Source organism: Mesoplodon densirostris, chromosome 14 (assembly GCF_025265405.1).
Source record: "Mesoplodon densirostris isolate mMesDen1 chromosome 14, mMesDen1 primary haplotype, whole genome shotgun sequence".
Classification (NCBI taxonomy): Eukaryota; Metazoa; Chordata; class Mammalia; order Artiodactyla; family Ziphiidae; genus Mesoplodon; species Mesoplodon densirostris.
Window position 1 is genome coordinate 68952445 of NC_082674.1, and position 26053 is coordinate 68978497.

Below are 26053 nucleotides of genomic sequence, written 5' to 3' on the forward strand. Positions count from 1 at the left end.
GTGAGACAACTGGCCCCTTTTATGGGATGCTGTAATAGACCCAACTCAGGTACAGTTTGGTCTTAGTCTTAGTGTAGTTTGTCTAAATTCCCAGAACGTTTATGTTTACAAAAAACCTTGTGCTTATGTTTTCAGGTTAGTGCTCTGGCTTTTATTTCCTAATTAAATTTAAAAGTCTTAAAATTCACAAGACTCACCTATTCAATTATTTTTCTATTTGTACTATGATCCTTTTAGCAGGAATTAGACTAGTTAGAAAGCTGACTTAAAAAAATACAGGTTTGGGCCTCCCTGGTGGCGCAGTGGTTGAGAGTCCGCCTGCCGATGCAGGGGATACGGGTTCGTGCCCCGGTCTGGGAGGATCCCATATGCCGTGGAGCAGCTGGGCCCGTGAGCCATGGCCGCTGGGCCTGCGCGTCCGGAGCCTGTGCTCCGCAACGGGAGAGGCCACAACAGTAAGAGGCCCGCATACCGAAAAAAAAAAAAAAAATACAGGTTTTACAAAGAAGAGAAGGTTTTTAGATAATGCACATGAACCACAATTAAGAAAACAGAATGATGATGATGTAGAAAAAGATGTTTTTTACCTATAATAAATAAATCATGAGGGTTTGTAATATCATAATGGGGCTATCTTCTTAAGAGCACACAAAAAGCTTCACCTACGCCCAGATGTTACAGAGAGACATGTTATAACCCCCTTTTACAGGTAGAAAATTAACAGGATAAGAGAGATTAAAAGGCTCTTACAGCAGAGCTTTCCTGCCTAGTGTCTTCATTCATATAATGTGGATACAATGAGCAAATGGAAAACGGGAAGTCCCTGGAAAAGTGTGTGACATATAGGTAGCATTCAGGAAATATTGTACATGAATATTAACATATTATTACTACTAGAAGCCTCACCCCTGAAACTAGAAGTGGAAAATATGAAGATATGGGGAAAAACCACAGCTGGAAATCATACCCTTCACAATGGACATACCTGCGGCGATGTAGGAGCCTCCTCCGGCTTTATAGAGAAGATGGCTGGCGAAGGGGGCTGCGCAGATGATCAAAAAGCTCGCAGTCACCACAGAAACTACCCCAAGAAGCATCAGGACCGCCCAGAAGCCACGGTAAACTGCAGACCCCAGGAGAAAAGGACAAGAGAAAGGCACACTTAGATTGTGAACGCAGCAGACTGTCACACAGTAAGTTTCTCTCTTCAGTTTCTAATTTCAGCCCCAGCACTGCTGGACGGAATCCCAGGCTGTGGTCCTGAGTTCTCTTTAAAAGGAAGCCTCACCAGACGACTTTGGACTCAATGATGCCGAACTTCTATCAACAAGCGCTTGGTATTTACACCACATATGTACTTAATATACTCTGGGAGCTCATTTTTCTAACCAGATTATCCATGGTTAGAAGTGGGAACACCTAACGTTCTATAAAGACGCCTCTTGAGCAAGTTCCCAGATAGGTCACACGTAGGTGTTCACACCAAAAGGACAAGGACATAAAAAGTCATTCACATTCACAAATGCTGCCTCTTAATTCCTGCCAAGACAGTGCTTATACCACAGTGATCCTTTAGAAGCTGGTAATGGTCCCCCCAATCTCCTAACAAAAAAGTACACTTCTATTTAGATTGTGACTCTACTGGAAAATAATCTTAAGGTAATAAAAATGACAAGCAAAGCAGAAAAAAAAAAAGGGTTTGTACAGACTGAGATTTAAGATAAGATATATTTAAGGCGTACTACTTTCTATTAATATTTGTTCCTAGAAAGATTTAAAATGAGAAGTTATAGCGGTCTCTTAGTCAAGGGCAAGTCTGAATTAATGGATGCAGCTGGTGATAAATAAATTGTGGATTTGGTGACATACAGTGATCAAATAAAGAATTCTAATGTTCATTTTTGAGTGGGATAATTACCAATCTCTTAAACAAATTCATCATTTCCCAAAGGCTAAAACACAAAAATAAATTCCTACGTGTGTAAATGAGGGAAAGCTCACTGAAACACATTCATGAAATTACAATTTTTAATGAAAATACAGAAACTTTATAAGAAAGCAAAAAATGATTCTTCTCAACAAGCCACCTGGCAAAGGAAAAAATATATCAATCAACTGGAATCTTTAAGAGAAAAGAGAATAGGAGGATGGAAAATCCGAGGAGAGCAACCACTGCAGTTAAATGAGAAAAGAAGGCTTACATTTCCGTGTGAATAACTCGGGTTTTTTTTGTTTTGTTTTGCTTGTTTTTTTACAACTTTATTGGAGTATAATTGCTTCACAATGGTATATTAGTTTCTGCTTTACAACAAAGTGACTCAGTTATACATATACATCTGTTCCCATATCCCTTCCCTCTTGCGTCTCCCTCCCTCCCACCCTCCCTATCCCACCCCTCCAGGCGGTCACAAAGCACCGAGCTGATCTCCTTGTGCTATGCGGCTGCTTCCCACTAGCTATCTACCTTATGTTTGGTAGTGTATATATGTCCATGCCAAAAGACAACCCTCAGAATGGGAGAAAATATTTGCAAATGAAGCAACTGACAAAGGATTAATCTCCAAAATTTATAAGCAGCTCATACAGCTCAATAGCAAAAAAACAAACAACCCAATCCAAAAATGGGCAGAAGACCTAAATAGACATTTCTCCAAAGAAGATATACAGATTGCCAGCAAACACATGAAAGAATGCTCAACATCATTAATCATTAGAGAAATGCAAATCAAAACTACAATGAGATATCATCTCACACCAGTCAGAATGGCCATCATCAAAAAATCTAGAAACAATAAATGCTGGAGAGGGTGTGGAGAAAAGGGAACACTCTTGCACTGCTGGTGGGAATGTGAATTGGTACAGCCACTATGGAGAACAGTATGGAGGTTCCTTAAGAAACTACAAATAGAACTACCATATGACCCAGCAATCCCACTACTGGGCATATACCCTGAGAATAACTCGGTTTTGAAGACAGAAACAAAAGGCAGGCTTCCACCTCACAGGCCAATGCCATCCATCTGGCAGTGGCTGCCAGGCTTGCTGGTGAGGAAGTATTCTGCGGCTGTATTCAGGCTCCTCAAGGCACAGGGCAGTAAAGTACTGATCAGCTCTCAGTGTGGGAAGTGAGAGTGAAAGGCTTTGAGCCAAATGCCTGCCATCCCTGTCCTACCAGAGTTTACTAGATAACTGGTGAGCCCCACATTTTACACTTTCATTCACTTCATTTAGTGCACTTTCACGCGGTCCTTCTGTGGCAAGTGCTAGGGGTATAAACATTCGTAAGAGGTGGTCCGGGGAAAAGGAGCCCTTCTATCACCTCTCCAATCACCCTCTGATCACCCTCCAATCACAGCTAAGACTAGACAAAATGGCAAACTACAGGAGTTTGGAAAGTAAACAACAGCAAGTGGATTAAGGAGGGAAGTAAAACCTTAATGAAAGATCAATTCAGCTACAAGGGGTTTTCTGGGTTTTTTCTATTTTTTCATCCAGGATTTGGCCTCAAGGCAAGCCAAATTGGGAACTGTGTAAAAAGGTTCAAAGCGCACAATATCCCTAGTGAAGGCTGTCATGCTGGCTAGAGAAGCAGGAGAGGGGCTCTGCAAGCCAGAGTGTGGGGAGACCTCATGTTTTAATTCTCCTCACCCTGCTTCACAGCCAGCTTCAAACATAGATCTGCACTGCCACCCCCATGGGGGAGTGGACATTTAACATCCCAAAGATGATCCAACTCTCAGGATAGAAGAATCAGAAAAAGAAACCCAACTGCGCAAAGAGTGGGGGAATCACCTTTTCTCTTGCTGGTCTGCACTGGTGCCGCTGCAGGGAACTCTGCCACAGCACAGGAGACCAAAACTCTGAAGGAACCCCATCTTTCTATCCAGAGAAACTGGGAGAAAGGGGCCGTGGAAGCCAGAGGGTGTGGCAGAAAATCCCACATATGAGACAGGGCTGGACAAGAGGATCTCCAGTTCTGTGTTTGAAACTGTACAAGGATTGAGCTCACTCCCCACGTTGCACACGTGCAGAAAACACCCAGAGATGTATAGCAAAGGCTCTGAGAACTGAATTACAGTATAAAAACCACCCAAGTACCAGAGCAAGCCTGAAGCGGTGATGCCCCAGGCAGATCCAAATAGCATAGGGAACCGAACTGACAATGCAACTACTATCACAGAGGAAAAAGACAGAACCATGCCAGTCAGCTGCCTATTCAAACAACAGATCAGTATTCTCCAGAGAATTTTAACAATACGCGGAGACGGACAACAAAATATTCAAAATGTCCAGCATACAATCCAAAATTTCTTGATATACCAACAACCATGAAAAGCTGACCAATTCTCAAAGGACCAAGCGATCAGTAGATGCCAACACAAACACGATTCAGACATGTGAGTGATCAGACAGACTCTGAAGTAGCTTTTAGAACCAGCTTCTATGAACTAAGGTGAACACTCCTGAAATGAATAGAAAGATATAAATTCTCAAGATAGAAGTAGTATCTATAAAAAAGAGAACTAGGCTGAACTTTTAGAGTTGAAAAATACAATATGTGAAATAAAAACTCCCTTAGATGGCCTCACTAGCAGGACAGGGAGGAGAGAGGAAAGAGCAACAAACTTGAAGAGAGAACAGTAAGAATTATCCAGTCTGAACCACAGAAGGAAAAGAGACTGAAAACAAAAATGACTCGAATCTCAGGTACTCGTGGGACAATATCAGAAGATCTCACATTTGTGTCACTGGAGTCCCTAAAGCAGAGGGAGAAGATATTGGTGCAGAGAGAACATTTATAGAAATAATGCCTTCAAACTTCTTAAACTGGGTGAAAGACAAATTTACAGATACAAGAAACTCAGCAACCTCCAAAGAGTGCACACTCAGAGAAATCAGCCTAGACACGTAATAAGAAAATTACTGAAAACCACAGGCAAAGTCTTGAAAGCAGCTGGGGGTATGGGGGTGGAGATGACCCATTAGATGGATAGGAACAGTAATTCCACAGATGGCAAGTCTCTCATCAGAAGTGATTGAGGCCACTGCCCAAGTCAGAGTGGACATTGTGAGCTGTGGGCACATTGTCACAATCACCGCAAAGGAGAGGAAAAGGGTTGCTGGCAAAGATGCTGACTTGGGTGGTCCCCTTTCATGATCACAGGGTGTGCCTTCGATCAGAGGGGCTGCTCAAGGCCTGAGGGTATGCTGGGGACAGAGCAGCCCCATGTGAGTAGAGGGCAGAGGAGGTCTGACAGCTTCCACTTTCAGGTTGGGGACCCTGAGTAAGTACACAACAGCAAAAGTCACGGCAAAGAAACAAACAGAAAAAGAAACGACTGAGGCCAGAAGACAGTTAAACAGTATCTTAAAAGTGCCCCAGAAAAAGACCTGTCAACCTAAAATTCTGCCTCCAGTGAAAATATCTTTGAGGGATGAAGGGAAAAGAAAGCCATTTCTCAGGGAGGAAAATATAGACTTTGTCATCAGAAGACCTGCTCTACAAAGAAATGCTAAAGAAATTTCTTTAGGCTGAAGGGAAATGACACCAGGGTTTCCTTGAAATTTCAGAAGTGAAGGAAGAGAAACAGAAAAGGTGGATATCTGTGTAAATATAGTAGATTATATTTCTCATCTTAATTTCTCATCTTAATTTAAAATATATTTGACTGTTGAAAGTAATATGTATGTGTGTGTGTGTGTGTGTGTGTGTGTGTGTGTGTGTGTGTGTGTGTGTGTATATATATGGCATAATACAGTAAAGAAATGTAGGTTTCAGAATCAGAGTGACCTGAGTATGCACTCTTACCTGCAATGTAACCTTGGACCACTTACTTAAACTTATGAACCTGTAAAATAGGAAATGCTTTCTGAACCTTCACTTCTGTAAAATAAGAATGCTTGTGTCCATCCTTTAGAGTTCTTGAAAGAATTACTAATAATGCATTTGAAGTGTATGGCATATCACAAGAGACCAATGAATGGCACTTATTTTGTGGTTGCTTTTATTGCATGTTAAAATTGCATTAACATAACACAGCAGAGGGTATTAGGTTCAGTAATAGGAAAGTGGATTACTTCCCCCAGAGAGCCTTGCACACTGTTTTTTATGTATCATTGACATTAGGAAATCCCTTTAGATTACAGCATACAGTACAGGCTGTGTCTGCCAATACACACAGTTCCACAGAGCTTTCACGCTATCTTCCATGGGAAGTTTCCCTGTCCACTAAGAAGGCACTGGCCACGTTTCATACCACATGACTCTACTCTTAATTACCCCAAATACAAACAAACGGGGTCAGATACCTGACACAAAGACCAAAACATGGTGGCCTCTGACCCATGCAGAGATGAGTTGAGCTAATCAGTGTGACCCCTTGAGAATGGGAACACTGCAAAAGGGAGAGGATTCACAGCAGAGTTGAAGCTAAAAGGAAGCACTGGTAGCTGATCCAGAAGAGCTGTGGTGAGTCACAGCCATACCCAAGCAAGAGGGCAGGAATTATGACGCAGGCCGTAGAGAGGGCAGAAAAAGCAGAGGCGCCTCTCCACAGAGAGAAGCAGGGGGACTGCCAGAAAGAGAAGACACCAGGTGAGGGTGAGAGGGAAAGAGAGCCAGACGGCAATGGGGGATAAGTGCTCCCCAGAACGGCTGTTGCTGAGACCTGCTACTTCCTGTCCTTGGTCCGCCCTAGCAGAGCAGCCTGACGTTTGATTCTGAGTCGCCGGTGAAAGGCAGGAGCAACAGATCTGTACTTAGAGGGGGCACCTGGCTGCCTGGAGAGTTGTGACCATACAGATATAGCTTCCAAGTGAAATTCCTTACTGCAGTCACCACAGGCTTTATTTCCTGCCTGTGCTTCAGCATTCCAAAGTGCGCAACTTTAAGCCTATTTCAAAATTTCTTGGAATTTCCTGTTTCTTAGCTAATTATATTACCTAGTTTGCATATGTGGCACACTTTGATTCCAGAATTGAAATGTTCAGTTGTAACGAAGAATCAGCTCCTGGAACTCGGTAGTTCTTTCACTGTCTGAAGTAAAACTGAGGCAATCAGAGAATTTTCAAAATAAAATGAATGTTTTGAGATATTACTAACTGGGTGACTCTGAGAGACCACAGTTTTCTAACATAAAGCACAGTATCCTTCAAAAAAGTTTATAGGAAGGATTGAGAACATATATGAAAAGTAGCTGCATGCAGTAAGGAATCAGATGTTTGCTATTACTATTATTTTTACATGCCTTGTAATAAAATACTCTTGTCGACAATGTGCTTGACACTTAAAAGATATCTATTTATCTCATGGATCTAGGATGGGGACAAGCTTTCAGTTCTAGTATATAGACACTTTAAAATTTTTAAAGGATGCTCTTGTTTGGTTTAAAGGATGTTCTTGTTTGGTCAGTGGTTTATACTGTTTAAGACTCCTAGGTCTTGAATGTATCTCTGAGAATACTTAATTTGTTTCCTTGTTCTTAATATGAGCCCATAAAAACTGCAAAGCTTTGTCTTGGAAAGCTTTGGACTGTACCAAGTGAAAACATCTCTAAAAATCCAATTCGACCATTTAATACAATTTAAAGCTCAACTTAAACAATACTGAATTTCTATTAATTCCTTAGAACATGAAGCAAGATTTACAGTGTAAATAGATTTACATGTTATCTATATCATCACAATTTGGATTAATTAAAGAAAGCTTCATCTGAATCTGTGAAAGGCCAAAATTAACTACTGTTTTCAAAGAAATGAAGTTCTGTCAATTCTAAATAAATTGGTGAACTGACCTAACAATGTGATCCTTGGTCGGGTGTCATAATGAGGAAGATGATGAATAATTAGTCTAACAACAGATGTTACAGAAATGGTTCTCCCGAAGTACTCAGTTTTTTTCCTAAATCAATTAAACTTTTACCTTTACAGTATTATCCTGTTGTTTTTATTAGAGAAAAGAGACAACAAATCATTAGAGACTGTCTAGTTTGTTAACTAAGAGTGTATATGAATGCAAAACTATGTTCATGATGTCTCAGTTCATTCATAAAAAATTGCATAACATAAAGAGTCTTTACTGCAAATTCAAATTTCAGAATCAAACAAATACTAAAGGATCTCATGTCCCAGAAAGTACCCAAAAGGCCTAATTCCAAGTGACACACCTAGGAAGTGTAGGGAGACATCTATTAAGCATCCTTCAGGTAGGAAACATACAAATCACCCCAAACGACAGGACAGTGAAGGCCATGAAATAAAGTGGACTTTTAATTATACACATCAATATGTGTGCACGTGTGTGCATGTGCGCATGTATATGTAACTGTGCGTGTGTGTGTGTATGCTTGTGCAGATTACCACAGACAGGAAGCCAATGGCAGAAGTGGCACCTGTTCCAAATTCCATGTAAAGGGTTAAAAAAATAAAACCCTACAGTATTTCTTTTCCACTAAAAATGTAATAAAAGTGTACAGAAACCTCATTAGTTTAGATGATGGGCAAGGCAAAAGCAGCCTGAAGTTTTAACTGTGGATTTATTTTAGAATAAGTCCCATTCCAAGTCATTCACATCCATCCAATAATCCAAACTGATGTCTCACAAGGGACCTCTGAGCAGGGCCCTGCCAAGCTTGCCTGGTAAACGGGCACGCTGCTGACAACCAGAAGCCACTTAATTTGGCAAACATATTTTGACGGCTCTCCAGGTGCCAGGCACCAAAAGCCGCTAGAGCAAGACAGAACCCTTGCCCTCACAAGTTCAGTCCAGTGAGGGAAAAGCAAACCAGTTAACACTGTGTGCTAAGTGCCCTAGCCAAGGGGTGCACAGAATATCACGAAGCCAGATGACTCCTGCACAGAGAGACCACTGTTTCAGGGCTGGATGGTAGTAAGAGAAGGCCTATAGTACCGGGTATAGTTGAACTGGGTCTTTACGTTTGCCTAGGATTTCAGTAGGCAGCAGGCTGGAGGAAGGTGACGGGGGAAAGGAAAGCAGCTTCCCTAAGCTGCCACCCAGGTGGATGAGGGGAACAACAATGTAAAGCACATGCCACTCGAGAGCTGGAACTTTCTCATACTGGTCCTAGGAAGCCCCTGAAGTCAGTGACCAGAGCTGGTGGTCACATTTGTATGAGAGTGTCATTCCTGTAACTGGATAGAGAATGAACTGGCAGGAAAAAGACAGAACAGGGAAAATAAGTTATGTAGTTATCACAGCCCCCGGGGTGGGGACTAATGCTCGGCAGTTGGGGGAGAGGTGAAACGAGCTTCAGTGATTCTGTTGTTACAGGTAGTAAGAAACCAGCAAGATAAAAGGCTGTCTTCATGGATTTCATTTATATATCAAAACAGTTTGTTCTGTTGAGATACTAAGAAATCCCGTCTTGATTTTGTAATATTTCAACTTACACGACAAACCCTCTTTCATACAGAGCATAGGGGGAAAGTCAATCCAAATGATCACAATTCCAAATTCGTAGTGTTTTGATAAATTATTTTGTTGGGTATATAAAAATGTAAATATTGTATTTGCAGTTTAAAGATAAACTTAAGTGTTATTCATTTTTCAAAACTTGCTATCTTGCCTCAGACACCTCACAAAGCTAGTTCAGAAAGCTAATCCTGTATTTCGACACATCCTCAAGCACACACAGCGTGAAGTGCTATAAAACGGTCTAAATGAAGCCAAAACAAAACACATCACCCCCTCCACCATCCTCGGCAGCAAATGAGAGCCCCCAGCATATGTCGCCGTAGCTTTAGGCAAGACGCTTCTGCTACACAGGCCAGCAAGCCTGTCCTGCATCTCCATGTACTACTTGTCTTGGCGATGTCGGGCGGGTCTAAAAATATAGCAATGCCCGCACCAAAGCAGAAGGACAGGCTGTACAGAGCGTCCGTGTCGGAGCTCCACAGGCCGGGACGTGCCAAGCCAAGCCACGTGCTCTGCTTGGGCCACTGATTTTTCAGGACAAAAAGAACACTGAGAGACCCGACAGAGTTTATTGACTTCCCTCTTGTAAACTCGTCAGTGAAGGAAGAGCTGAGAGGGAGAAAGCGCCTCAGGAAGCAGGGGCAGGGCCCTCACCACCCACACTGGCTGTGACCTTGGGAAAGGCCCAGAAATCATTCTCAAGTTTCTCTTCCTGAGAGTCTCGGGGTGGGAGCAGCCGGAAGGGAGGCTTGCCGGGGAGCTGGGCAGAGGGGCGCTGCAGGAATGAAGGTAGGAGCAGTGCCGGCACCCTCAAGGTCGCAGTAGCCGGGGACCCAGGCTCTCAGAAGTGAGGTGAAGGGGACCAGAACAGGCCACCCTCACGTATGTCAGTTTGGAATAAGGATTATTTTGAGCTGGGAGCAAATGAGAATCAGTGAATGCAGAAGGAAACCTAGGAGTTTTCCTTATCTAACTGGGAGAAGAAACTTCTGAGAAATGAGGACTTCCAGGGGAGTTTTATGGCCACGAAAAAGACAGCAAGTCAACACCAACATGGGTCTTTAAACAAAGCTACAAATACAAGCCATATGTTCCACTGCTTTCTCTCCTATGTTTTTCCTGGGCACTTTCCCACAGTTTACCACCCGAGCCCAAACTTCTCTTTCCTTTGTCTTGTCGCATCTCCACATTCATCGTTCTTTGCTAAAAGGTATGTAAGTTCCCGGGCCTATCTGCTTCTTTGGGTCTTCACGTTTCTATGAAGGCCTCTTTATGCATACATAAGCATAAACCTCTCCTATGTCAATGTCCTGTTTTATCATCTAATTTGCGGGGCCCATTTACTGAACCTAAGGGGGTAGAGGAAAAAGTGTGTTCCTTCCCTATGGCGGTACTGTGCACAAAGCCACTCAGATCCTCACACGGGGGACCAGGTGAGCATCCAGAGTCAGCTCCAGCTCCAAGGACTTCCTCTGACCCCTGCTGCCTGAGGGGGCCTGGATTGATGGCTCCCCTCCCCGCTCAGCTTTCAGAGCCACCCTGGAGGGTTTTAACATCACACCCAAGCTAGGATTCCAAACCACAACAACTGAACGAGAACCTCTGAGGGTGAGCACAAGCAACCATATTTTGTTTGTTTGTTTGTTTGTTTGTTTTTCTTTGCGGCACGCAGGCCTCTCACTGTTGTGGCCTCTCCCGTTGCGGAGCACAGGCTCCGGACACGCAGGCTCAGTGGCCATGGCTCACGGGCCCAGCCGCTCCGCGGCATGTGGGATCTTCCCGGACCGGGGCACGAACCCGTGTCCCCTGCATCGGCAGGCGGACTCTCAACCACTGCGCCACCAGGGAAGCCCAAGCAACCGTATTTTTAAAAGACTCCTAGAAGAATGGGATGTACAGCCAGGATGAGAACCACTGGACTGCTGAGTCTCTCTGGAGCTGCTAATTTTATTGAGAAGGTGCTACTCAACCTTTGCAGGTATTCTCTCCTGTCATCACAAAAATCCCTATTTTTGTGTTTTACAGATGAGGCTCAGAGAGGTTAAGTCAAGTCCCCAAAATGAAACAGCCAGTAAATGACAAGGTCAAGATTTGAACTCAGGGCTATCTGAGCTCAGTCTCAGACACCATTAGACACCAATGTTTGTGGCGTTTATTTCCAATAGATTGTCACTGATCCATCTAAGGCTTCTAGGCTCAAATCCTCCCACTCTGGCTCCTCATACCTTATCCTCCAGAAATGCTGAAATTATACTGAAGTTTCCAGTGGGGAAATGCTGTTACCACGCCTGTAGGCTTTCATAATACTGCCCCTGTCAGCTAGAATACACAGCTTTCCAACTTGTCCTTTGAGATCCAATCAAGCATCCTCCCTGATCCGCCCCCAAAGGACATAGTGGAGCTATGTCCTCATCTCCACCAAGAGGCAGGAGAGTGTAGAATCAGACTCAAGAGCTGGAGTATCTCTTACCAGTTGTGTGACCTTGGGTAAGTTACTTAGCTCTCCATGCCTCACTCTCCTTCCCTAAGATGTGATAATAAAGATACTCATCCTATAGTGCCCTTAAGAGGACTGAAAGAGTTAATGTGAGTCAGCCCTGAGTAGTGCCGTGCCTCTGTACTCCATCAGGGTCTTGACACGTGCCCGTCACCAGACAGCACTCTGCGTTGTGCTTCGTCTTTACATTTCCACCTCCACTTCTTGCCTGTGCATTCCTGCAGGGCCAAGGCTCCGTCTTGCCCATCTTTCTAACCCCAGGGGAATCTTTATGGCTGGCATGTAATAGATGCTCAATAAAATATGAATAAGTGAATAATCAATAACTTATCACTCAGTCCCCACCAAAATCTCAATGTATACAGTTAAGGTTAGTGAGATATTTAATGGCCATGGGACAGAATGAAGCTAAACTCATTCAAAACAGAAATGAATTGATGGTCTTGGCCTATAATCACAATGGCTAGGGATCACTTAAATCCCTACTAGGGAGAAACAGGCACTTGGAAGAGAACAGTTGAGGAATCAAGTGATGAGATGTTAACACCTGGATACTAAGTAAGAGTACCGAGGACTATGTAACCACCCTTTCCAGGCTGCTGAATACCCAGTACATAGAAATGAATCAAGAACATTGGGAACTTCTGTAAATGCTCCTGCCCAACTCTAAAAATGCCAGAAGAGAGGCAAATTTCCTCATTAACTGATTCCCTCTTAAAAAAATCAGATCTATTCCTGAGAAGACTTGCTGTCTTTTATACTGAGCCACAAAAGGAACATTTTTAGGATCCCTTTATTCATATACTTTTATTAAACATTGACTATGAACCTGTTTACCCAAAGCTTTTGGCAGACAATTGAAAATAATTATAGCAAAGCCTTGCTTACTTGATTGTAAGTATTCTGTTGTAAATTTTCTAGGACTCCTAAGCCTTCATTTTCATATCTTTCAGATGATTTGCCTACACAAATCTCTTTCACCTTAGAAATCACACTTCTCTGAGGAATTTTATGGTCTTTCATTGCAACTATACATCCAGGAATCTTTCTCTAAGGGATGTGGCTCAAAAGTAGTTTCTATATTTCTTTATCAGAAAAGTTAGTTTGAAAATTGCATAGCACTAAAATGATTTGATATTTCCCCTCTATTTTGATCATAAAACACCAACAAAAGAAGTGATTAACAACTGAATTGAATTCCACTCTCTCATTTACCCATGCTCAAACATTGATTGAAAAATCTATCTTGTATCAGGTGCTGTGCTAGATAAGTACATACTGGTGATACGCCATGAAAAAAAGTCCAGTATGTGCTATCAAGCAGTCTAATGGGAGAGAAACACACAATCAGATGACTGTCAGCTATGCCAAGGGCAAGGGGAGGACTCTATGGTGTATCACACTGGAATAGAGGAAGGGTAGTTGACCCAGTCTTGGCATACTTGCAGAAGGCTTCTTGGAGGAGCCGATTCTCTTTTTTTTAATTTTTATTGGAGTATAGTTGATTTATAATGTTGTGTTAGTTTCAGGTGTACAGCAAAGTGAATCAGTTAGACATACCCATATACCCACTCTTTTTTAGAGTCTTTTCCCATATAGGCCATTGCAGAGTACTGAGTAGAGTTCCCTGTGCCATACAGTAGGTCCTTATTAGTTATCTATTTTATATATAGGAGGGTGTATGTGTCAATCCCAGTCTTTGGAGGAGGTGATTCTTAAACAGGAGAGCAGTAATGCAGGAAATGAAGGCAGAGAGCAGAAAGTATGAACAAGGAAGAAAGTGGGTGTGAGCAAGTAGCCTAGTGTGAAGGCACAGAGAAGGAAAGCTTTGGGGCGGGGGAAGTGGTGAGAGAAGGTACGAGGAAGATCATGACGGCCCTTGTAGAATATGGTCGTTTACCAGGGGAGCATTTTGGCCCACGTTACATGAAACTTTCCTTACAAACAATATGAAAAATCACTGAACAACTTAAATTAAAATAGGTGTTTTGTCCACATGGAGCTTCAATCTATTAATAATCAAACCATTGGCAAAAGGTTTGCAGTCTGGTTTTGTGAGGCGCGAGGAGGTGTTTTCAGTGTGAAAGAGGGGGAAAAAAGGCAGTAAAACACCTACTCCCTTTTCTTTATTACAGGCATTTATATTTTCTTGATATTTTTTTCTTAGGGGTAAAATACTTAGAGATAAAGGTACCAAAAAATCTAGCAGTACTTCATGGAAACTAGCCTCTCTTGTGAGTAAAATGAAATGGGCAAGAGACCTTATCAAGGAATTGTAATAGCAAAAGAAAAGAAGTTTAAAAGTTTCTAGCAACAAAATAAAGGTATAGAGCTGGGAGTAACCACTGGCTGCTGGCGTGAGAGGGTTGTGTAGGCAATAAGCAGTGGCCTGTCCCAGCCAGCAAATGCCTTGGAAAACTACTTAGCCAGCTTAGAATCTGGACCTTCGTAGTTTGGGATGTGAACCACACATGCAAGGAGTACTAGCACAGCCGGTGTGAAATGACCCTCCCCTGGGGACAGACAAGATAGCTGAGACATAGCTGGCATCCCTGGCAGGGCAAGCACGCCTCATTTACTCCAGAACAAACATTCACACTTTGCTTATTCACAAACACAGTCACATTTTCTCCAATGAGCAGGAAACATGATCTTTGTTGTTCAAAGTCAGCATTCACCAAGGATCTAAACCCCTCTTGGGCATCTCTCACTGACTTGGCCTCTTCTCCAGGGCTCAATCTGAAGGAATGGGGTAGAAATGCCTATTGGCAGCCTTCAGTCTTCACTGACTTGTCCGCTATTTGCTGTGTGTTCTTCAGAAGTGGGTCACTTGTCCAGCCTCCCTGGTTTTCTGCTTGTTCTTGATAAAAAGGTAGACTATCAGTCTCAGAAGTCACTTCCAACTCTTCTGGTTAGAGTCCCAACAAGTGAATAGTCAATATTTCCCTCTGATAGTGAACTGCATAGACTGAACTTCCAAGTCTCCACTCGAAAACACCAGCCTTCTGAAACTGCACGTTTAAGCAGAGAATCATTGAAAAGATCAAACGTAGCATTCCCATAGCTACGCTACACACAGTCTAGTGGGGGATTTGATTGTATGTATTTATTTGCAGTGATAAGATACATATTGGGAAGACTTCCCTCTCTAGCTACTCAACATAGCAAGCTGTTGGAGCAAATGCCCTTCGTATTGTGTAACAACAGCTGTGGCTCTGGAAACAAGTTAACGCTTCGCTTTCCATGCAATGCGTCCCTTCCCTTAATGATACTAAATCAACACTCTGTGGATGTGAATAATTGCCACGGCCACTTGCAGACTTGAAGCAATGAATCTGAGTCCTAGAAAAAGTGCTTTATAAAAATCAATCATATTTTTTAAAAACTGTATTTAAAAATCACTTTTATTTTATTTCTATACCCCCCAAATTTGCTTGTAAAGAGTAATAAATAGTAAAAGAAAGACTCATATCGAGTCACCATACGAAAACTAAGAAGTAATATAATAGAACTCACCAATTTCCCCCAATTAACAATAGATTTTGTTTTAAACTATATATTGCTTGTTAGAAAAATGAAACATAATCTCCTTTACAATGTTATCAAGAAGCTGATTATGGAAACGGAGGCAGCTCACTGCAGAGCATGAACTTTGAGTAGAGAAACCCAAATGCTCTAAGTTTCCTTGGCCTTGAAATGGCAGCAATGAACTCTACCTCACAGCACTGTCATCAAGATCCAAGGAGGCAATCTTTGTAAAATAAAAAGTAGGTGGGCTAGCCCAGTGACTGCACACAACAGGAGCTTATGATAAGAAATAAAATAAGTCATTTTCTTGTGATATTAATGATTTTTATAAAATAAATAACACTTTCTTTTTTTATATATTTGTCAGTAGATTAGTGGGTTCCAACACGCAGAAACAAGAAATAAGGATATAAATGAACAACTCTGAAGAAATTATGATGGTGCCTTTGTGCAATTAATGGCTCCAATTATTCATAAACTCACTGGATCTAATCTCTCATGCCAGCACTGAAATTTATCAAGCAGTACTTATGTTTACCATTCATATATTACCATTTAAAAGTAAAAGAGAGAAAAAAGAGATTACACAAAATGTGATCTGTCAAAGGGGAAACAGTGGTAGTGAGCCCAAGAAGAAAGAAATCCAGGTTGCAAAACACTAGGTCAAATTGCTGTGGACAGCTTGCTAAATTCAAGGGTCAATCTCAGTCCACGCCCTACTCTACTTCTTAGCAGCATTTGGCCAAGCTTACCACTCCCTTCTCTGAGAAAAGCTTTCTCTTTCTGGTTTCCAGAACACCATACTCTCCTGGTTTGCTTCCTGCTTCCCTAGCTGCCCATCCTCAGTCTCCTTTGTGGGTCTCTCCTCTTCTTCCTGACCTCTGAACAACAGAGCAGCCTAGGGCTCTGTGCTTGGACCGACCTCCTTTCTCTCTACACTCATTCTCCAAATGCTCTTATCTTGTCCCCTGGTTTAAATAGACCTCCACGCAATGACTGCCAAATGCAGTTTCTGCTCAAAAAGCAACCTTTAACTCTAGACTCTGCGATCCAAAAGCCTACGTAACATCTCTACTAGGTGTCCTCAACTTAACATGTCTGAAAACTCCAAAGCTTCCTCTTAACAATCAACTCTATGTCAGCTTCTCCCGTCTCTAAAAATAACAACTTCATCCTTCTAGTTGCTATGGACAAAAAGTGCCATCATTAACTCTGCTCTTTCCCTACACCTCACAATGAACCATCAGCAAACCTGGTCGGCTGTTCCTTCAGAATGTAACTAGATAAACTGAACTTCTGCTTCCAGGAAGATAAAGCAAACATACTTTTTCCCTATTGTTTCTTTTAATCACAACTAAAATCCCTGCCGATTATCTATGAAACAAACAGAAGAAGATTCAGAAAGAAGGGAGAGAAGAAGACCAGCTAGGAAATTTGGAACCCAAGGAATGATGTGGTGGTGAGTTCCCTGGGTTTTGTTTTTGCTCATTCATCCTATACCTAGAGCTAGGGGAGCCAATAACTAGGAAATGGCAATGGACACAGACAACAGCAGGCCCAACCCCCCTGCTAGGGAAATGCCAGAGGAGGAAGGGAGGTGGGACTTTTATCACCACAGGTGGTAATGGTCAGCTCCCATCCTGTGGTGTCAGTGGGGATGGAAAAGCAAGCAACCCAGAAATGCCAACAATCACAGTCAAAAAAATTCCCAACAAAAGCTGTTTGTCCAAAGAACCAGGTAAGGGGCTACCTATCAAACTTTTAGAAAATAACCACCTGACACCAAACGCTGCAGAATAAAACGTTGGCCCCAACCCCACTGTGATCAGCAAAGACCAAGAGGGGAACCTAGTCTTTGACTCTTGATAGACTGTGGTAAGGTGCCCTCTCCGAACTCCACACACACAAATGGATGTATCAGAGAAAGCTGAATATGGAGTCAGGACTTTGATCTCTGCAGAATAATGAGGCCACCATGCACAGTGGCAGTGGAGACCATGTGGGGAACCTGGACTTTCACCCCTACAAGGTGGAAATTAGACATCCTTTCCCCCTGGGGTGGTATCAGAGGAGGCTTAGTGGAGATTCAGGACTTTCATCACCACCCAGTAGTAATTAGGCTACCATTGCATACCTACCATGTCAATGGCAACCATGGTTAAAGTTGTGATGATTCAATCCTGCCCCTCCTGGTCAGGACGGTATCAGTGGAAACATAGTGGGAAGCTAGTACTTTCACTACTGCCCAGCAGTACCAAGAAGAGTTCTCCTTATGTCAACACAGACTAAATGGGGAGGCTGGAATTCCATCCCACCTGATTTTATTGAGGCAATGCCCACCCCTTCTCCTGCAGGAGCAGTATCAAAAAAAGCCAACCAAAACAGAAGATCTAGAGTCTCATAACATAATACATCCTAATTCCTGGTTTTAATTTTAAAAGATGATGAGTCATCCAAGAAGCAGAAAAATCTCAACTTCAATGAAAAAGATCACTCAATAGATGCCAATACAGAATAGAGATGTTAGAATTATCTAAGAATGATTTTGAGTGAATCATGATAAAAACACCTCAAAGAGTAAATACGTACATGCTTGACCCAAACTGAAGAGGAAACAAGTTACTAGCAAATAAATAAAAGATATAAAGAAGAACCAAAAGGAAAATTTAGAAATGAAAAATATAGTAGCCCAAAATAAAAACTCAGTGGATGATCTAAACAGTGTAGAGAGAGGAGATATACTCTAAAACACTTTAGATAAATCAAATGGAATGGCCTGGAATGGAATTTTTAAAAATTCAAGTAACCCATAGAAAGACAGGATAAAGAAAACAGAAATGAAAAACAGAACAAATAGAAAACAAAAATTAAAATGGCAGGGTTAAGGCCCAACATATCAATAATAACATTAAGTATAAATGGTATAATACACTAATTAAAAGTCCACTTTGCCTTAATGTACATGTACCTAACAACAGAGTATCAAACTACATGTGGCAAAAACTGATAGAACCGAAAGGAGAAAAGGATGAATCCACTATTACAGTGGGAGACTTCAACACCTCTCTATCAGAATGGACAGATCCATCAGGCAGAAAATCAGTGAGGACGTAGCTAGACTCAACAACACCATCAACTGGATATACAGTTGCGACCCTGGACGACACGGGTTTGAACTGCATGGGTCCACTAACATGTGGAATTTTCTCAAAAAATGTATGGCTGTCCCTTTGTAGCCACCAGGTCCACATCCATGGATTCGACTAACCTCAGATCATGTATTAAGTTTGCAATCCACAGTTGGTTGAATCCACAGATGTGTATCCTGCAGGTGCAGAGTAAAAATGTGGGACTTGAGCATCTATGGATTTTGTTATACCTGGTGGATCCTGGAAACAATCTCCAGCAGATACCCAGGGACAACTGTAATAAGTATCTAGAGTACCTCACCCAACAAAAGCAGAATACACATTTTTTTCAAACTCACATGAAATATTCACTAAGATAAGACAACATTCTGGGCCATAAAACAAAAATTAACAAACTTAAAAGAATAGAAATCAAACAAAGTCTGCTCTCAGACCACAATAGAATTAAATTAGAAATAAATAACAGAAAGATAACAGAAAAATCCCCAAATACGCAGTGATTATAAAACAAACTTCTAAATAACACATCGATCAAAGAAGAAATCTCAAAAGAAATTTAAAAAATAGTTTCAACTAAATGAAAATGAAAACACAATTTATCAAAATGTGTGGGATGCAGGGAAAGCAGTGCTTAGAGCGAAATTTATAGCACTTAATTCCTATATTAGAAGAGAAGAAAGATCTAAAATCAATAATCTAAGTTTCTACCTTAAGAAACTAGAAAAAGCAGAGCATATTAAATCCAAAATAAGCAGAAGCAAATAAATAATATGAATTAGAGCAGAAATCAAGAATTTGTAGAAAATCAATAGAGAAAATCAACAAAACCAGAAGATAGTTCTTTGAAAAGATCAATAAAATCAATGTCTCTAGCCAGGCTCTCTAAGGAAAAAATAGAAAGGACACAAACTGCTAACATCAGAAATGAAAGAGATGACATCACTACAGGCCCTGTAGACATTAAAGAGATAATAAAGGAATACTATGAACAGCTCTATGCCCCAAAACCTGACAATGTAGTTGAAATGGACTAATCCCTTGAAAGACACAATCTGCCAAAACCCAAACAAGAAGAAACAGACAATCTGAATAAACATATATACATTATAGAAATTGAATCAGTAATTAATAAACTTCCTAAACAGAAAGCAGTAGGCCCAGATGGGTTTACTGTTAATTTCTATCAAACATTTAAGGAAGAAATTATACCAGTTCTCTACAATATCCCAGAGGAAAAGAAGCAGAGGTCATATTTCCTAACTCATCCTATGAGGTCAGTGTTATCCTAATATCAAAACCAGACATTACAAGGAAAGAAAACTACAATCAATATCACTCATGAACATAGATGCAGAAATCATCAACAAAATATTAGCTAATTGAATCCAACAATGTATAAAAAGAATTATACACCATGATCAAGTAGAATTTATCCCAGGTATGTATGGCTGCTTCAACATACAAAAATCAGTTTATGTAAACCATCATATCAACAGGCTAAAAAAGAAAAATCACATGATCATATATCAGTAGATGTAGAACAAACATTTGACAAAATCCAACACCCATTCAGGATAAAAACTCTCAGTAAACTAGGAATACAGGGGAAATTCCTCAAGTTGTTAATGCATATTTACAAAAACCCTACAGCTAATATCATTCTTAATGGTGAGAAACTTGACACTTTCCCACTAACATCAGAAATAAGACAAGGATGTTGCCTCTCACCACTCCTTTTCAACCACACTGGATATCTTAATTATGTAATTAGATTAAAAAAGAAATAAAAGTTATATATATTGAGAAGGAAGAAATAAAGCTGTCTTTGTAGATGACATGATCATCTAGGAAGAAAATCTGAAAGAATCCATTAAAGACTCCTGGAACTAATGAGATAATATAACAAGGTTGCAGGACACAAGGGTAATATAGAAAAGGCAATCGATTTCCTCTATACCAGCAATAAACAAGTGGAACTTGAAATTATAAACAAATGCCATTTACATGAGAGCCCCCTAACAGAAATATTTAGGTATAAATCTAACAAAATATGTACAAGATTTATATGAGGAAAACTACAAATCCGATAAACAAAATCAAAGAATTAAATAAATGGAGAGATGTTCCATGTCTAGAGTAGTAAGACTTAATATTAATATTGTCCAGCTGTCAGTTCTTCTTAACTTGATCTACACATTCAATGCAATTCCAATAAAAATTCCAGCAAGTTATTTTGTAGATATAAACAAACTGATTCTAAAGTTTATATGGAGAAGCAAATGACCCAGAATAGCTAATACAATATTGAAGAAAATCAAAGTTGGAGGACTGATACTACCTGGCTTAAAGACTTACCATAAAGCTAGAGTAATCAAGATAGTGTGGTATTGGCAAAAGAGCAGACATATATAGATCAATGGCACAGAATAGAGAGCCCAGAAATAGACCCACAAAAATATAATCAACTGGGCCTCCCTGGTGGCGCAGTGGTTGGGAGTCCGCCTGCCGATGCAGGGGATACGGGTTCGTGCCCCGGTCTGGGAGGATCCCATATGCCGCGGAGTGGCTGGGCCCATGAGCCATGGTCGCTGGGCCTGCGCGTCCGGAGCCTGTGCTCCGCAATGGGGGGGGCCACAACAGTGAGAGGCCTGCATACCGCAAAAAGAAGAAAAAAATATATATATATATAATCAACTGATATTTGACAAAGGAGCAAAGACAATAAAATGGAGCAAAGAAAATTCTGCTGAAACAAGTGGACATCTGCATGCAAAAAAATGAAACTAGATACAGACCTTACACTCTTCACAAAAATTAACTAAAAATGGATCGTAGCCTTAAAAGTAAAATGTAAAACTATAAAATCCTTAAAAAATAATATAGGGAAAACCTTGGGTATGATGATGACGTTTTAGATACAACCCCAGAGGAACAAGCCATGAAAGAAATAATTGATAAGCTGGACTTCATTAAAATTAAAAACTTCTGCTCTGCAAGAGACAACGTCAAGAGAATGAAAAGACAAGCTACAGCCTGGAAGAAAATATCTGCAAAAGACACATCTGATAAAGCACTGATCCAAAGTATACAAGGAACTATTAAAACTCAACAATAAGAAAACAAACAACTCAATTTAAAAAAAATGGTCCAAAGACCTTACTTAACAGACACCTCACATAATAGAGCTCATATCTCCCCCGCCTCTGCTACCCCAGGCCCCTTAGTGTCCAGCCTCTTTCCATGTTTTATGTTTCTCTGGGCACTTGTCATTTTCCAATGTACTATATAATTGGCTTATTTTATGTTGCTTTGTCTGCCTCCCCTCACTAGAATGGCAGCTCCATAAGGGCAGGGATTTTCAACTATTTTGTTCACTGCTTTTCCCCAGAACCTAGAACAGGGAAAGCACACAGTATTTATTGAGTAAATTTTAATCAATATTATCACATAAACAGTAGAAAATCTTGGCCAGTACAGATGGTAATATTAAGTATCATGTACTAGGATGATGGGAGCATGATAATAATAGCATTATTTATAAAGTCCCTACTCTTTGCCAGGAACTGCGCCAAATGCTTGACGTGGGCATACACCACACACACACACACACACACACACACACACACACACACACACTCAGGGAGCAGGAAGCATTTCACTAGGGAGAAGCTAGGATGAACTGGTGTGCCTTGAGGATGACTTATTTTTGGTGTTCTAAATTGGTGTAGCATCCTAAGAATAACTGACATTTATTGAATACCAACTAGATGGCAACCATTATGCTAAGCATTTGTAGTATTCCCTTTTCATTTTAACAACTGCGTGAGGTTGACACTACGCTTATCTTCCTTTTGCAGTAAATCTGAGGGGAGATTAGAGACAGGAAGTCATGTTTGGAGATCGTGTACGCAGACCCGCTGACTGAGAGGCCAGCTTGTAAAGGCCATAGAACCATTACCAAGAGCCAGTCCCTGTGCTAAGCGCTCTGAACAGCATCTATCCAGTCCCCAAAAGAGGGGTCAGGAAACTGGACAGCTTAGCTGGGTGGCAGAGCCCCATTCAACCCAGGGTTGTCACCTCAAAACAAACGTCACCTTCTAAGGCCTCTCTGTCACCCTATTTAATACTGAGGTTGCCTCCACACTCACTCCTTCTCCTTTTATCCCTCTCCAAGCACGTGACTGGTTTGTTTATCTTCTGCTGCCCACTACAGTGAAAGCCCCAGGAGGGTAAGAATTCAGGGCTGACTCTGGAGCACCCAGAACAGTGCCCAACGTACAACAGACACTCTATTTTTTTCATCCAATCTAGTTAATAGTGTCTTCTAAAAAAAGGTCTGAAGCTTGAGGCGGAAGCAACACTGTTTAAAGATAATCGAGGCCAAGATGGTCTCCTTGTTCCTTTTTGGTTTAAACATTCAATATAAAAGAAGGCAGGAGGAAACTAACCATTATTTATGTGCTTTGGGGTCCAGAACTGGAGTTGGGCACAGCGTGTGGATAATATAATTCTGAAGAGGAGCGTGGGCCCTGGGTTAGAAGTGTTGGGGATAAATGTCTAGAACATCCCAGTGGTTCCCATCAGAGGTGATTCTGTGCCCATCCAGATACCTCAGGATATTTGGAGACATGTTTGATGGTCACACTGAGGGGTGCCACCGGCATCTAGTGGGTGGAGGCCAAGGATCCTGCTAAACACCCTACAACACACAGGACCGTCCCTCCCACAACAATCATCTGGCCCCAAAGGTCAACATGCCGAGGCTGAGAAACCCTGGTCTCAGCACCAGGAGGTGCCCTATCATTAGAGGGGATTTCTACTTCTGAGTGTGGCTGACAGCTCCACAGATGTTACCAGAAGCTTCTGTCCAGGCTGCAGCCTGTCCTCTATGAAGGGAAGAGGACCCACATTGTTGTAAATAACCAGTCTTGTTTATAGAAAGCAACTGTCCCCATTATTGGAGGGATGTACATAAACTGCCAACCAATCCTTAGATGCCCGTGACTAAATTGTAGAGAACGCAAAATAGCACTCTCTGAAAAAGTGCTTTTTAATTACAGCTTTGATGCTGGGCCCTGGAACTGAAAAGCCAACTGTACCCTCAGGAGCTGCAGCCTGTGAAGCCTGAGCGAGCTGCCCTGTGAGCAGCACTTTAACCTGAACACAAGAGAGCCCACACGGGGGCCACAGATGAAAAGTCAGCAGGAAACCAGGAAGTACAGCCCCCCTGTAATATCACGCTGTGTCTGTGATCATGGCTGCATGATTCCAAATGTCTGAATGAACAGTAGGAAATTAAGTGAATGTTAAGGTATTTCCAAATATCTAGGTACTTGACATTCGTGACAAAAAAAAAAAAAGATGAATTGTATTTTCCATTAAACTTTGCAGAGTATGCTTTTTTTTCTACACAACTAAGGCAGAGCAGAAGTACTTAAAACTATTTGGTGAATTTACAACAATGTCCAGAATCACCATATACGAACACAAAAAAATTGCAACGTAAGATCCAGCTACACTAGCATAATTGATTTGTAAGTAGAGTTGGGACGCGGGGATCCCGATGTGATTAGATTCCTATGACATGTTGATGTGTCTCCTCAATTATTTAAGAATTTATATTAACTCTTGACTCAAATCTTAATTCATTTATTTGCTGTTTAAAGCTGTGGTGTATAAAGGCATTCATTTTTATGGTTTATTTTGCCTTGTAGAGTGAAGCACAGGATTTTTTTGTGAGGACCTGGTGCTCTCTGCAAGGCTGTGCTCTTTTGGTTGCTACTCCAAGTCCCAGTGTTGGCTAATTGCAAAGGTCTCCGCTTCCTCACTTCTCACCCCCCGTGGACACCCAGTGTGAGGTTTCACGTTCCTATCATCGTGCTGCTCTGCCCCTGTTTAGGAGGATCGCTGCCTTCCGACCTCTCCTGGGAGAAGAGGAGGAGGAAGCCTGCGGTAGGGCTTGGCTCTCAGGAGGATCAGGTGACAGAATGCACAGGAAAATGGAGGGGAAAGGCAGTGCCACGATGAGAGAGCAGGGCCCTCAGGCTCCACCCAAGGGGATGGGCCGTGCACAGAAGTGGGACACAGAGCAGAAGGTCTGGAAGTCTCAGGCTAAACCAGCAGGGCCTGTGGGTTTATATTTCAAAGGAGCTGACTTTATTGGCCTCTTTATGGGTCCTTGGTGGGGAGGGAGCTACCAGGGGCCACCAGAACCTTTTCATTATCAGCATGTTATCCAATTCCTTTTTGCCCCCTTCTCATTCTCATTCACTCTACACCTGCCCTGAGGACCACCACGTCTTTCCCAAGACTCTCACCGGTGCAGGCCCCTCTGACAACACACCAGTCTGCCCATGGCTTGCTTCTCAATACCTCTTTCTCTTCCTCCTTCTGGACTGTCCTCGCTTCTTTCCTTCTCCTGCATATAACTGATATTTTACCACCTTCTTTCCTATGACATTTTTTCTTGAAGATTATATCTGATATCAAAAACCATGTCTGCAATTCCTGATCATTATCAGTTGTGCTAATTAATGTCTTTTAAATTAATCGTCAGTTCTGCACATCAAGCTACTTGTCGGATTATTTCAAACTGGTATTCCACCATCAACCCAAATTTACTGTGTCTAAATCCAAACTAACTCCCCCTCCTCCACTTCAGAACATGCCACCTCCTCCTGATTCTCACATTTCTATCCTCCCTACCAAATCTTCTTGAAGTAATTCACAGTTCAGTGCTGGTTGGCAAGCAATTTGGTACCTTGGCACAATAACGATAATGCAGTTTTATTCCTATCTTTTGATTCACCACCATTCACATTTATGAAAACATAATCCGAAGAACCAAAACAAATTATGACAAATATAACACACATAAAATTATATTTAATGTGGAGGCAGCAACTAGCATTTAAAATCTGAGAAACTATTAGGCACAAATATGGAGACATATGTGCTGACGTAAAAATAGAAAAGTGACATACATGTGCATTTATAATGATTGAAACAATGTACAATATGCACATTGTACATTGTAAAATGTAAAAAGAGACTGGAAAGAAATACACTAAAATAATATTTATTGTCTGGAGGAAAGTGACCGTATTACCTTGACTGTATGTTGCTTAAACTGAATTACATCTTGTTCAAAAGGCAATTCCTTCATCGTCCTAGATTCCTCCAGCTTTCTTTTGTTTGGCTACCAAGTTTTACATTTAACTCTTTAAATATCATTTCTATCCATCACTCCCTTTTCACCTTTGCTGCCTCACCCTTGTCCTGCCCTGATAACTTCCAGGCAGGATTATGATGCTGGCCCCCTGAGGAGGCTCCGCTAGGTTGATCCATCAACGCTCCCAGCCCTTCTCCCTTCTCCTCCTCTGCCACAGAGGCTAGAAAGCAAACAACTCCACATCCCAGCCCAACAAGGCCATGTGACACAGTTCC

General features: G+C 41.6%; 1 protein-coding gene across 7 annotated transcripts in view; it reads right to left on the reverse strand.

Annotated features, from left to right (window-relative positions):
- Positions 1-26053, reverse strand: part of TMEM182 (transmembrane protein 182) — a 291206-nt gene that overhangs the window by 239682 nt on the left and 25471 nt on the right. For all 7 annotated transcript variants that reach the window (XM_060117795.1, XM_060117797.1, XM_060117796.1 and 4 more), the window contains one exon: positions 986-1123. In XM_060117795.1, the coding sequence (XP_059973778.1) occupies positions 986-1123 (138 nt within the window). The remainder of the gene's footprint in view (positions 1-985; positions 1124-26053) is intronic.